The 14,544-nt window shown below is 58.0% G+C and overlaps 1 protein-coding gene across 2 annotated transcripts; it reads right to left on the reverse strand.

Annotated features, from left to right (window-relative positions):
• Nucleotides 1-1,255: 1,255 nt before the first annotated feature.
• ST6GALNAC4 (ST6 N-acetylgalactosaminide alpha-2,6-sialyltransferase 4) lies at nucleotides 1,256-11,064 on the reverse strand. Of its 2 annotated transcripts, none has more exons than XM_046672832.1 (6): nucleotides 10,747-11,064; nucleotides 10,313-10,399; nucleotides 8,553-8,738; nucleotides 4,886-5,298; nucleotides 2,947-3,054; nucleotides 1,256-1,982 (listed from the first exon to the last, which is right to left on the reverse strand). In XM_046672832.1, exons 2-6 carry the CDS (start codon nucleotides 10,322-10,324, stop codon nucleotides 1,793-1,795), a joined length of 909 nt encoding a protein of 302 aa, XP_046528788.1. In that variant the 5' UTR covers nucleotides 10,325-10,399; nucleotides 10,747-11,064; the 3' UTR covers nucleotides 1,256-1,792. The 2 variants fall into 2 exon arrangements, with proteins under 2 accessions (XP_046528788.1, XP_046528781.1); XM_046672825.1 differs by having other exon boundaries at nucleotides 10,852-11,063.
• Nucleotides 11,065-14,544: the final 3,480 nt, after the last annotated feature.

Raw genomic sequence — 14,544 nt, forward strand, 5'->3', positions numbered from 1 at the left:
CAGGGCTGGCTTTTACAGATGAGGAAGCTGAGGCCCGGAGAGAAGCACTAATCTCCCAGGATCCCACAGTAGGAAGTAGAGGCAGAATGAGGCCAGGTCTGACTCCAGAGCCCCGCCTCAGAGCCCGGCAGTTCCCCAACCTCCTGCCTGCTGGGTCACATCCCACTCTTGCCTCTGCCCCACACCTGCCCCAACACTGGCCACCGCCAGGCAGCGGCTGTGTTTCGGCTGCCAGCCTGCTCCCTCCCACCACAGGGCCCCCTACTTCCCTAGCTCAAGGCTCTCCTCCCCTCTCCCATGGTTGCAGAGTCTTCTGGGCCCGCCTGGCACTGTGTGAGGGAGGCAGAGCATAAAAGGCAGTGCTGTCGGCCGGCCGGGTGCCAGGTCCCCAGGCTCTGAGAAGGCTGGGCATGGGAGGTGGGGCACGCCAGGGCAGTCAGACTCCTTGCCACCACCTGCTACATCATTTGTGGGGTCCAGTGCAAAATAAAAATGCGTGGCTTCTTCTTAAAACAAAAAACTAAGAATTTCAAGTCGGCAACAGCAGAGCATTAAGCTAAGCAGAGGGCCCCGAGCAACTGCACAGGTCACACGCCCACGAAGGGGGCCCTGATCCTTGGAGCTGGAAGCTGGAACCCCAGGGCTCCTTCCCAGCTGAGAGCCTGAGGTCCTCCTGGCTCATCTGGAAAACGGGCTAACACTGGCGGGCCCCCACCCACCCCCCACCCCGGCCCCGCAGGGTGACTGCACGCCCCTGCTAACTGTTCGCTGGTGGGCCTGCTTTTCCCACTTTATAGGCGAGGAAACTGAAGCTCAGAGCCTCGGGCCTGCCCTCCACTGTCCTCTCTTGCAGTAATGAAATCCAGAGCTAACAGGGAATTAACTGGCAAGGTCCTTGGAATGTGACCACAGACCAGAGGGTGACACGGGGTGGAGGAATTTCCCTCCCACCCTGAGTTGTTTCCTCCCAGGCCCCAGACTCTTCTCCCACTGGTGCAGGGTGGCAGTTGGTCCCATGGAAACCTATGAGCTGGGCGTTTCCTGTGCCAAGTGCAGCCAGGGGGCCAGACTCCCTGACCTGTTGGGGAAGGGGGTAGGCTCTTGGGAAAGAAACACGCCGGCAGATTAAATGGATAGAAGCCCAGCTAGCTGTGAGTCTGGGGAGGGGCCCCGGGACACAGCCTGCCCTTGAGTCAACAGTTTTATGGGTTTGTGGCAGAGAGAGGAGCCCCAGTGCCCAGCCTCAGACATGTGACCACACTCAAGACAGGCTTCCGGAAAACAGACGTTTACCCGTACACTCCAGAGGCAGCCCTGGCAGTCACAGTTCAAAGACCCCTTCGCCCAGTGAGCCCCAAGCTCTGGGCTGCCCTGACCAGGACAACCGGCCTGGGAAGTGTGGCACCAAAGGCGGGTGGGGAGGTGTGTGAAGGGGAAGGACCAGGGCTGGTGCAAGGTTGAAGGTCACGATGCTGGTGAGCGGGCACCATCAGCCCCAGGGGCAAAGGCCACTGGACAGACCCGGAGGTGGGATGAACCCCCAAATGAAGATTCAATTACTCGGAGCGGGGGTGGGGAGGAGGGTACAAAGGCCATCACAGGCCCCTTCTTCTCCTCCTTAAGTCTGAAGTCCTGAGATGGCTCCAAGTGTCCCCAGGGCAGGGCAGGAAGGGACCTAGGTCCAGCTGGCATGTGGCAGGGGGCAGGATCCATAAATTAAATGTTTTTGGTGGAGTGTGGATGGAACCTCAGGAAGCCTCATGAAGGCGTTGCAGCCGGCTGGGCGGTGTGGCTACTGGGTCCTCCAGGACGGGTGGGCAAACACGATGGGCCTCTTCTTGGCCCAGCGGGAGAACACGGCCTTCTCAGTGATGAAGCGGTGGGCGCTGCGGGGCGCCCGCTCGTGTGCCAGGTACATCTGACACTCGTCCAGCCGACCCTTCTCGAAGTAGTGGTAAGGCACTGAGGGGTGGCTCTCCTCCCTGCGGGTGGGGAACAGGGATGGGCGTGGGCCACTAGAACTTGCCCGCCTCCCACCAGACCCTGCACCTACCGCAACCACCCCTCCCCAGGTACTACAGGCCCACGGAGCCCCATGCCTGGTCCCGGGGTGGGCCAGGACAGACAAGGGAGAAGCAGGGCACACTGTGGATCCCAAAGGCCAGGGTTCGAGCCCCGACTCTGCAAGTTGGTTGACTCTGGGCCAGAGACGTACCCTGTGAGCCTCAATAACCCATCTGTAAATGAGGCCGGTGATATCCACCTTGTGGGCTGAGTCCTTAGGTCAAGAACCATGAAGACTGGTAATGGGCTCACAGCGAGGGACCCTCATTCCTGGTGGCACAGAGCTGTCAGTCCCACACACCCACCTACTCAGTGGCACTGTGCACGCCGGAGGCCGGGCCAAGAGCCACGGCAGAGGGCTCACGGGCTCCTGCCATCTCGCCTACGTGCTCCACAAACAGGTTCCAAAACGAACAGAGCGTGAAGACATGGAGCCCTTTCTGAACTTGTTAGTTATACTATTGAAATATAATAATATCAGAAGAAAAAACTTAGACGTAGTACATTACTGAAACATAGATCGGCCCCAGTGTTGTGGTAACCGCTTGGTAGATTATTCTCTAAATGTTTCCCCAAGCTTCTGAGGAAGGTGAATTATTTCCTCTCTTTTATACATGAGGAAATGGAGGCTCTGGGAGGCCGTGCGACTGGCCCAAGACCATACTGGCGGAGCAGAGGGTGACATCCAGCCTGTCCCATACTCTGAGCCCTTTCTTACCGGGCACTAGGCCCAAGGATGTCTGTGCCCCAGCCGCCCACCAGGAAGGCCACACGCCCTGCACCCCACAGCTCCTAGATCCTCTGGTGGGAGGCCAGCGCAGGGGCCCACGGTCTTCCCAGCCTCCCCAGCTCCCCTCCCACCCAGGGCCTGGCTGGCCTGACCTGCAGTAACTGTCGCTGACCATGCCATAGACTACGATCTCCTCACACAGCTCCAGGGCAACGATCATGGTGAACCAGCCAGTGCTGAGGAAGGAGCCGGACTGTCTCCTGGCAGGGAAGGGAAACGCAGTCAGCCAGGCCACCGCCCCACTCAACCCAGAGCAAGGGGCTGCCGGGCGGCCGCAGCCTCGGCTCTCTCAAGGGCCAGCGCTGGTCACCTTCCCAGCCAGGGGCCCCTCACCTTGACCCCTAGAGAGAGGGCCCTGAAGGAGGCTGGGGAGGGGACAGTGCCAGCCCAAGGCCAGCTGTGGGCAAGAGGTGGGCCTGGACACAAACCCGGGTCTGTTGAACACCTCACCACCCACGCAGGGCTAGAGCAAACCCCCGGACGATGGCGGGGCCCCTAGCCACAGCCTCTCCACATCTGGTTGAAAGCGAGAAAGGGGACTGTCTGGAGTCCAAAGGTCTTTGATTTGAACCCTGAATCTGCTCTGGGGTATCAGGTTGGCTCAGGAACCTCTCTGAGCTTCAGTGACCCATCTGTGAAATGGGGATAATTGTAAGTGGTTATGGGGAGAGAACACTGTCAGCCCAGCACCCCCCAGGTCCCCACACCAAACCCGGAGCAAGGAGCTGTGTGGCCCCGCAGGGTCAGCTCTCTCAAGGCACCAGCACTGGTTACTCTCCCCGAGGGCCAGTCACCCCCACCTCTACAGAGGGGTTAGGGGTGGTTCGTTCATTGAAACCGCGCACCTCCCAGGCCCCGTGTCAGTAGGAAAGGGCCACACCCAGCGCTAACGGTTCTCGAGGGAGGGCACGGCCAGGAGAGGACTGCTGAGAGGACAGGGGACAAAGGAACAGGGAAAAGATTGTCAAGTGGGAGGTGCTCCATCAGATGAGGTGGTCAGGGAGGGCTTCTCTGAGGAGGTGACATTCCATTCAGGCCTGCATGGTCAGAAGGAGTCAGTCACAGGGAGATTAGGGGGCAGAACATTCCAGGCAGCAGGAACAACATGAGCACAGGCCTGCAGATGAGAACCAGTGTGGACGTCTGAGGAAGCCCAGACGGCCAGTGTGGCCAGAGGAGGGAGAGCGAAGGGAGACGAGGTCACGGAGGCAGGCAGGGGCCAGATCATACAAGGCTTGTAGGGCAGGGAAGGGGAGGAGGTGGGACTCTGGACTTTATTCTCCATGAGAAGTAAAGCTGCTGGAGGGTTGAGGGCAGGTGACTGACGGGATGAATTCACTGGGGTGCTTGGAGATCAGACTGTGGAGGGCGAGGGTGGCAGCAGGGAGACCGGTGAGGGGTGGAGCAAGGGCAGGGGAAGATGGAGGCTTCGGTCAAGGTGGCACCCGTGGGCACGGAGGGAGATTCAAGAGCCCATAACATGTGGCAGGTGATGGAACGAGGGGAGTTGGGAGCAAAACCCAAATTTCTGGCTAGAAAATTAGAGGCTGGCGGCTGTGTTTCTGGAGCTGGGGAGGAGGGGGGAGGAGCCGGAGTGCGCAGGCGGCGGCCGGCGGGATTCGGAGCACTCCTTGGCTGTGGGGTAAAATGAGATCTTGAATGCAAAGTGTTTAACCCAGTGCCTGGTGGATGAACGGGGCCGTTAGTACTGTAATTGTGACTTGTACTATCTGAAGGGGACTTCAGAGACGAGTTCAGATCTCAGAGCATCCTCTCCAGAGGGAAGAGCTCCCTGACACAGCCCCACATGAGGCAGTGCTCCCCAACATGTGCTCGCAAGGCCCAATGCCCCTCACCGTCATTTTGGGATTCCTGACTTATGTGACGATCGATGAGTGACAAGGCCTCTGATTCCTGCCCCCTAGTGGAGGGCAGGAGCGGTCTGCCTTCATCACTGCCAACTTTCAGCACCTGAGGGAGTAGACCCATGATGGACAAGAAGCCCCCGGAGAAGGCCGGCCCCAGGCTCACCGGTTCTTGCCCGTCTCGTCCTGGAAGACCTGGTCGCAGTACGCCATCATGCGCTCGGTGAAGGTGAAGACCTGCAGGCCCGGGTACATCTTGGTGAGCTGCAGCAGCATGCGGTAGGTGCGGCCGCCGAGCGCCCGGTCCATGTGCCTGCCCTGGCCCCACACCACGTAGAGCGTGTCGCGGGCCTGCTGGAAGTAGTACGAGTAGTTGCGCAGCAGCAGCGGCACGCTCGTGTGCGAGATCACGCGCAGCGTGCTGCGCCGGCCCACGTCCGCCTCGAAGCCCACGGTGGGCGCCTGGTTCATGCGCAGCACGCACTCAGCACCGTCGATCTGGGCACCCAGGCCCGAGCCTAGCATCTGGCCGGAGCTGGACACCACAGCACAGCTGCGGCACAGTTCTCGGACTAGCGGCTGCAGGGGGCGGGAGAGACGGAGAGAGAGAAAGGCATGGGCACACAGCTTCCAGCCCCTGCGCCTCCACCCAGTAACGCCCGCTGACCTTGCCTGATCCCAGCATCACCTCGAAGTACTTTATCAACCCATTTTGCAGATGAGGAGACTGAGGCTGGGCAGGTGGAGTGACTTTCCCAAGGTCATATGGAGTGCAAGTGGCAGAGCTAAAATTCTACGTTCAGAGTCCCATGCTTCCTCGTCAGCCATATCCATGGCTCTTGTCCCTATTGCTGAGGCCCTAAAAGGCCCTGCCTCATGGGTTCCTTATTTGGGTTCCATAGCAAATATTTATAAAGCTCTTAGAGCAGTGCCTGGCAAAGGCCAGGTGGCAAAAATGTGTTTAAGTAAACATGAGCCTCAGCTCTTCAGAATCACTCCTAGGTCACTTCCTCCTCTGCCCCAGCCCCACTCACATTGTGTCCAGTCTATAAGAAAAAGCAGAGTCTTTAGTGCCCATGACAGCACTGGGGACCTCTTGTTCCGAGCCTGAATCCTGGCTCTGCCCCTTCCTAGCTGTGTGGCCTTAGGCAAGTCACTTTGCCTCTCTGAGCCTCAATTCCCTCATCTGTGAAATGGGGATGAAAATAGCATCTACTTGACCAGGTTGTGAGGACTCAATTAAAAATGCCAGGAAAGGGGCTGGCCCGGTGGTGTAGCGGTTAAGTTCGCACGTTCTGCTTCGGTGGCCCGGGGTTCGCCAGTTAGGATCCAGGGTGTGGACATGGCACAGCTTGGCAAGCCATGCTGTGGCAGGCATCCCACATATAAAGTAGAGGACAATGGGCACGGATGTGAGCTCAGGGCCAGTCTTCTTCAGCAAAAAGGGGAGGATTGGGGGCCAGCCCTGTGGCTGAGTGGTTAAGTTGGCACGCTCCACTTCAGCAGCGCAGGGATTTGCCAGTTCGGATCCTGGGTGCAGACATGGCACCGCTCATCAAGCCATGCTGAGGCAGCATCCCACATGCCACAACTAGAAGGACCCACAACTAAAAATATATAACTATGTACGAGGGGGCTTTGGGGAGAAAAAGGAAAAATAAAATCTTGAAAAAAAAAAAGAGAAGGATTGGCAGCAGATGTTAGCTCAGGGATAATCTTCCTCAAAAAAAAAAAGGGAAAAAAAATGCCAGGAGAGTGATGGACACAGACCTAGGGTACAGTGAGGGCCCAACTCCCATCTTACTGTCCCCAAGAGACAGAAGCTCAGCCAACACGACTGCAAATCTTCAGTGGGCATCAGGGCTCCCAGAAAAGGACTTGCTCCCCACCCCACGCCTCTGAGCCCTCCTAGTGGGACGTAGTTTAGGGGGGACCAGGAAAGGATGTGGGAAAATTAATTCCAGTCAATAAAAGACACACTTTCGTATCCCACTCAGAGACGTTTTTATCTGACATAATGTCGATTTAAGGACGCACAGGCTCATTTCCCACACCTCAGTAATGAACAAGGCTTCCTTATTCTGCCCTCACTTTGAACCTGTCCTGGACAACTGCGGTCTGTTCAGATCCAAGGTCACCACCGGCCCCAGGTGTTCTGCTTGTCCCACACAAGGTCTTTAAAAATTTTAATTAGGGGCTGGCCCCCTGGCCGAGTGGTTAAGTTCGCACTCTCTGCTGCAGGGGGCCCAGTGTTTCGTTGGTTCGAATCCTGGGCGCGGACATGGCACTGCTCATCAAACCACGCTGAGGCAGCGTCCCACATGCCACAACTAGAAGGACCCACAACGAAGAATATACAACTATGTGCCGGGGGGCTTTGGGGAGAAATAGGAAAAAAATAAAATCTTAAAAAAAAAAAAGATTTTAATTAATCCTTAGTTTATTAAAATTAGTCCTTTTGACATTGAAAACTTGGATTTCCCACTTCAATTAGAAAACCCAGAGGATCTGGCCACCTTGGGCCCACGTCCCCTGAGTGTCTGAAATGAACAGTGGCCACTGCCACGGAAGATGGGACAGCATCCCCCTGCCCACTCCGCCATCTGTCCCACCTGGCCAAACCCGGGGCACTCGAGCTTGCCCGCCCCACCCAGTTGTTTCTGCATCCTGATCAAATATTTACACAGCAGCTGATCTGAACACCATCCGTGAAACATCCTGCCGGACAGAGACAGAAACTGCGACGATCTCTTCTAGATGAGGAGGCAAGTGACTCAGAGGGGCAGAGACTTGAAACAGGTCCCTGCCAAGCCAGGGGCCCTGAGCACACCTCCCTCTGACCAACACTCAGGGAGCCATCAAACTCAGAACTGGGCGCTCTCTGCACCGGGCGTCCACGTGGGATGCTTTTGAGAAACCGGCCATGTGGGGCCCTGAAATCACGGTGAGAGGTGGGAAGTGCTCTGAACCACGCCTGGCAGAGCAAGCATGGGGAGGCGGGCGCCGTGGGGCAGGGGCCACAGCTGCCTCATCACCCCTGGGCCCCAGTGTCCCTGTGTCCCCATGAGAGAGAGCGCTCTGGGGTTGACGTGACTTTTGTCTGTGTCATCTCTATTCTCAGCAGCGATCAGCACAAGGCAGGACAGACTCAAGGTACCAAACACCCACTTGTTGAACAACTGGATTGTGTGTGTAGACAGTTAAATCTACAGATGCAGAGAGGGGCTGGCCCCACGGCCGAGTGGTTAAGTTCACGTGCTCCGCTGCAGGCGGTGCAGTGTTTCGTTGGTTCGAATCCTGGGCGCGGACATGGCACTGCTCATCAAACCATGCTGAGGCAGCGTCCCACATGCCACAACTAGAAGGACCCACAACGAAGAATATACAACTATGTACTGGGGGGCTTTGGGGAGAAAAAGGAAAAAAATTTTTTAAAAATCTTTAAAAAAAAAGAAATAAAAAAATAAATAAATAAAAATAAAGATGCAGAGAACACACCTGTCCCCACAATGTGATGGTGTCTGGCTCCCCCACTGGACTGGGAGCTCCAGGTGACAGGCCACCCTCTCCAACTCACCTTTTTTATCCCCTACACCCAGCTGAGAGCAGCCAGCCAATATTTGTTGAATAAAAAAGCCATTTTCTCTTAGAACTTGGGGGTCAGAATGGTGAAGTGACTGGTCAATATCACACGGCTGGTGAGCAGAGTAGCCAAGCCTGGGGTCCAGGCTGCCCTTGCATGAGCCCAGTTCTCACTACCCACCAGAGAGTTGAGGGGGGCACCCTGGCAGTCTGGCCAGGACTGCCCTCGTCATGTTGCCCGGACAACTCACCTTCCCATCTGGCACGCTGCTATAGCCACTGAAGTGCAGGGGTCCTGGCACGGTGGGCCTGAAGTTGGCAGAGAGGTGGGAGTCCAGGCAAGAGTCCAGGCAGAAAGGCAGGCAGGCCCAGCAGCACAGCAGGACATAGACCGCAGAGAAGCCCAAGGAGCACAGGATGACAAGCAGGAGCCGGCCCTGGGGGAGACAGCGGTCATGGGATGGGGGTGGGGGTGCCTGCGGCTCCTAGAGGCTTCCGCAGGGGGGCTGCACCCCAGCCTCATGGGTCCAAATCCCAGCTCAGTAGCTCCCAGAACATCAGCAGGGTCCACAGTCTCTGTTAACCAGGCCTTCCTCTGGGCTGCCAGGCTCAGGGCCCTGGAGGCCCTGGATATAAGCCCTGTTACTATCCCCATATTCTAGACAAGGAAACCAACTGGGAATGAAGGGTGCAGCTCAAGGCCACCCGGAAAGAGAGAAGCAGGCTGGGGCCTCAAGCTCTTAACCAGAATCCTAGGTGCACTGTGCAGCCTTGGGTAGGACTCTCTACCTCTCTGGGCCTGTTACCTCCTCTACAAAATAAGGGCCGATAACACCCGGTCTGTGAACTTACTGTGAGGACAGTGGTGAAAGTGCCCTGTATACCGTAAAGTACTGTGCACATGAAGACAGGAGACTTGCCCATCGGAAGGGCAAGCAGCCCCCTTCAGACCTGGACTGCTGAGACTGCCCCTGTGCCCTCCCCCAGCTGACTCAGTGGCCATGCCCCAGCTAATGATCACGATCCGGGTCAGCAGTTGCGGTGAGTAAGGAGGATGGCAGAGGGGGACGCAAGGGAAGCATCATTCAAGAACTGGTTTCAATAATTGAAACCTGCTGCCCAGAGGCTCCCACCTCCAGAAACCATGTGCCAAAGGCCATCTGAACCAGGAAGCCCTCCTGGCCCACTGGCCCCCGCCCACCTGTGGCTGAGCCTGCTGGCAGACGTAGTGAATGCCCCCATCAAGCCTTCAAGGAGGGGCTGCCTGATGGGGAACACAATCTGGGGCTGCTGTCATGTGCTGGGCCACCTGGTCACCACTTGTGCCTCTCTGGGCTCCAATTTTCTCCCAGTCTCCCCTTGGTGCCCCTCAGAACCACCTAGCAACTGGCTGACGCTCTTTGAAAATCAGAAATGAGAAAGAAGCCCCCACCATCCCCCGCCAGGCATATCCTGCCAGAGGCCCACCTCCTTCTGCCCACAAGCCAAATCAGCTTCTAAAAATAAATCTCTGTGTGGCCAGCTGTGTGGGGGAGGGGGTTCTACCCCTGAGGCCTCAGGCGCTGCCTGGCACCTGGTCCCCTGCCCACAGGGACCCAGAGACCGTGATTCAGGCAGTTGTGGTTCACTGTCCCCAACATCCAGAGCTCTCTCCCACAACCAGGGGCTCCTGAATAAAGTCAAGAGCAGGTAAAATGAACTTTCACACCACATCCCACTCCCATGGAGGTGCCCCACCTGGGGGCCCTCGAGGATGCTCACAAGAGGCAGTACGATTATCTCCATGCTACAGCCGAGAGAGGCAAGGCACTGAAACCAGGCAGGGAACGCACTTGCCTGGGGCCACAGTCTGCCAGATCAGGGCCAGACTTTGAGGTTAGTATGCCCTTCTCCTCAGCTCAGGAGCAGTGGGGTCAGAAGCGACAGTCCTGGGGTGGAAGAGGCTACCGAGGCCGCTGTGCCGGAAGCCACCTCCAAGTCCCCAGCAGGCCTTCCTCCTTCCGCTACTTACCGGAGCCTTCATGCTGTCGCTGCCGCTCAGCAGCCAGGGGGCTGCTGTCTCCAGGGCTCAGGCTGGGAAGGGATGGGAGCCAGGCACCTGCCAAGACCCAGAAACTGAGAGCTAGGTCCCAGGCCTCTTAGGAAACCACTCAGGGAAACTGAGGCAGGGGAGGGTACAGGCCGGGATCAAGGCAGCTGGCTTCTAGGAATCAAACACCTTAAAGTCCCCAAACATCGGGCAGCACTGTCCCCATCCTAAAGGAACTGGAATAGGTGACTTTTGGGAAATCTCCCGCCAATCCAATCCCCACTGTGCAGAGGGGGAAGAAGAACAGGCAGAGAGGGGAAGAAGAGGCAGAGAGGGGGAGCCTTCGGCTCAAGGTCACCCATCGAGTCTGGGTCAGATAGAACCAGGGGCCCTGATTCCCACCGCATCCCTCCTACCTCACTACCCGCGAGACGAATGGAGAGGCCTGGGGCGGGAAAGGACAAGGGATTTCCGCACCCTCTCCCAGATTCCACCGCCCCCTCCCCCGGCCGGGGGCTAACCGGGCGGGCAGGTTGGGGCGCGCCGCCTGCTTTCGATCCGCTGCTCGGAGATCCATGGCCCGCGGGCCGGGCGGGCCGGGCTGGAAGCCGTAGCCCCAGGGCGGAGGCGGCGCGGCAGGCGCGGCTTCTGGATGCTGGAAGCCGAATGTGCTCGGCCGGCGGCGGTGGCGGGGTCTGCGAGGACGGGGAGGAGACAGGCGCGGCGGGGGCGGGGCCCCGCGGCGGGGGCGGGGCCTACGAGAGCTGCCTGTGCAGGGCAGGGAGAGGCGTGGCTGGCGGAGAGGCCCCGGGATGAGGGCGGGGCCTGCGGGCCGGGGGCGGAGCCTTAGCTCCTGCCTCTCCCCTTTTCTGCCCTCCTGCGTTTCTTTGAATCTACTGCCGGGAGTAGGCGGCCCGCAGAGGAAACCCCTGGAAGGCGTCGGAATCCCTGAGCCTGGCTCCCTGGCGGGCAGGACTTGAGTTTCTCCGCTTCTGAAACTGGGGCGTGGGGTCGGGCAGCCCTGGGTTTCAAGCTGGTAGGGTTGCGAGATTTAGCAAGTTAACTACAGGACGCGCAGTTATATTGGAATTTCAGATAAACAACGAATACTTATATTAAAAACCTGAAATTCCCATTTAACTGAGTGTCCTATATTTTTTCTAGCAACCTGACCTCTCCTGGCCCTGTGACCTTTACTTGAGCTGTTTTTCTCCTCGATCAAGTGGGGTTAACAACAGCGCTTGCCGCCGCGTGAGAGAGTGGAGGGACAGCTCGTGGGACAGTCAGGATTCGAACCCTGGGCACTCTCACGGCACAGCCGGGGCTCTGATCACTTACTGTCACCTCCCAGATGCCCCGAGGAGTCCTCCAAATGGAAGCCGAGCCAGTGCAGGGCCCCTGCGGATGCTGAAATGGGTCCCATTTGAAGGCTCAGACCAGGTCCCTCAGGGATTTCAAAATCGGGGGCCAGAAAGGGTTGAAGGGGCAGATATGAGGCAGTAGGGAGGGGCGGGCCTGTGGTGAGGCGAGCGTAACCTTCCTGTCTCAAGTGTTTTTCCACAAAAGGCTGCCTGGGCCAGAAAGTTCATGTTCCCACCCCCATCACCCACACCTCCCTCCAGAGGGCCCTGGCCTGGGGACTAGCCTGGGCTCCTGCTCTGGCCCCATTTAAACTGTATTGGGTATCCACTCCTGGCTTAGACACGTGCCAAGGCTACCATCCTGCAGGGGCAAAGCCAAGTCCCCAGGGCTGCTGCTCAGCCCTCCATGCCTCTCCCCATCCTGTTGGGGGTGGGGACGGGGAGCTGCCCACATGGCCCTGCCCCCAGGGACCCCTCTGAGCATAAGCCTTCCTTGTCTCCCCCACCCCAGCTGGGCACACCTCACAGTTAGTGGTCCAAGGTCAGTCTCTCTCACCGGCCCTCGTTCACACAAGGCAAGGCACACGGTGGGTCCCCAACACCAGAGCCTCTTGGCGCTCCCCCCGCCAAGTCCTCACCCTTCAAGTCTCTCTCCTCATAGACCCAACCCAAGGGGACCGTGGTGAGGAGTCCCCTGTGGATTCATCCATCACCCACAATGGCTGGTGAGGTGACGAGTCCTTCCCCAGAGAGGCAACCCCTCCTTGCTAGAACCACGTGGAGACAGGGGCGTGCCCCAATGTCCCGGGCTCCCGGAGCAGAAAGGATCAAACATCCCCAGTGGAATTGAGACTGGGAAGGCCGGCAGCCTCAGATGTAGCTCCTCAGTTTGGTTTTGGAAAAAACCCACTCTTCTCACCTAGGCCTACAAGGCCCTGCACAGTCTGGACTCCTGCCTCCTTCTTAATCACTGTTTGCCCACCCTGGCCACCCTTCTGGCCCCCAATCACACTAAAGCTCATTCCTACCTCAGGACCTTTGCACTTGCAGTATCCTCTGCCCCTTGACTGGTCCATTCACATGGCTGGCTCCTGGTCATGCAACTCAAATGTCACCTCCTCAGAAAGTCCCCCTCCAACAATTGTGTCCAACGCTGCACCCCCATCCCTCGAGTCCCACCTCGACTTATCTTTTTCATGGAACTTGCCACACTCTGAAGCACCTCATGTATTACCTGGTTTTCTCATTTGTGGTCCACCTGCCCACTGGACTTTAAGCTCCATGTGGGCAGTCCGGCCAGTCATGTTCTCGGGGCTTTCCCAGTGCCTGCACAGCGCCTGGCACACCCTACGGGCTAGGTAACGTCTGTGGAATGAGCGAGTTAGGAGAGCCAGGAGTCCTGGGCCCTGTGAGATCTTGGATGAGTTACTTCCCTCTCCAGCCTCAGGCCGGACCTCAGCCTACTGCCAGAGACCCAGAGGGATGGGGCTGAGCCGTCCCCTTCTGTGAGCGCAGGACTCTGGGGCTCTGGCAGCCTTGTCGGATCCAGACTCCAGGGAAACCGAGGCCCAAAGGTCCTGCCGAGCTTCCTCCCCCCACCCTCCTCCACCTACTACCCTTTACTCAGCCTCCCGGTTTATCTGACCTCACAGCCTGGCACACAGGAGGTGTTGGAATGAGCAAAGGAAGGGCAGGGTCAGCTCAGAGCGCCGCCGAGGGCAGCCTGGCAGGGCCCATTGTCTGGGGCCCCCTGGAGGAGGCAGTAGCCTCACCCTCCTGTGGGCCCCCAGGCTTAACGCACTCCATGTCTCAGCTTCCTGCTGAGCCCAAACAAGAAATTCTCCATGGCTTGTGCCAGCTCAGAGAGGCTGAGCAACCACCCAAGGTCACCCAGACGACTGGGGGTGATGTCAACAGTCTATTTTCTAGGAACCCACCCTCCAGCCCTGCAGCATAAGCTATCCCTTTCCTCTCCCTTCCCCATCAGCCATTTTTCGTTTTCTCAAAGGCTGATGGGGTGGCAGTGTCTGGTGTAGCTGAGCAGCTTTCCTGAGGTCCAGAGTCCTCCAGTCCTGGGGGTCATCTCTTGGCCCACAAAGCCCCCACCACGCTGTTCCCACCCACTCTGAACTCCAGCCGCAGGGAAATGTTTCTTTCTCTCAAATGCCAGGCTCTCCCTCACCCTGGACCTTTGCTGTGCCCTCGGCCTGGAACCCTTCCAGGGCCGCACTTGACTCTTCTGGTCTCAGCTTAGAGGACACAGCCATCCAATAATTAGGCGGGGGCCCCTTCCCTGAGCTCCAGGGCCCCACACTCCTTCATGAGGCTTTGTCACACCCGGTTGCTTTTGTAAAGACCCCTCCCCTCCGGACTGTGAGTTCTGTGAAGGTGGAATCTGCATCTTGCTCCACCCCCAGGTCCCCATCACCCAGCAGAGGGCCTGTCACATAGCAGGTGCTCAATGAATATTTAATCCGTTAATGAGGTCCATTTTCATCCTTTCCATTTTACGGATTAGACCACTGAGGCACAGACAGGTTTAGCACCTTGCCAGGCACAGACAGGTTTAGCACACAGCCAGGCCCCAGAGAAGTGCTAGAGGAAAGGACAGCTTGGGCATGGTCGGATTGGACGGGGGTCAGAGGCCCGGCTGGAGTTTCCTGGAGGAGGGAGAAGGAAGGATCAGGGGCTGTGCAGCCACTTTGCTCTGCTCTGTTCCCAGTGATGTCTGTGTGGCCAGCGCCCTTGGTCTGACCACCAACCCCTGCTGTTATTTCACAGATAAGAAAAGTGACTCCCAGGGGCTGGCCCCATGGCCGAGTGGTTCAGTTCGCGTGCTCCACTTCGGTGGCC

The sequence above is a fragment of the Equus quagga genome, chromosome 1 (assembly GCF_021613505.1).
Source record: "Equus quagga isolate Etosha38 chromosome 1, UCLA_HA_Equagga_1.0, whole genome shotgun sequence".
Lineage (NCBI taxonomy): Eukaryota > Metazoa > Chordata > Mammalia > Perissodactyla > Equidae > Equus > Equus quagga.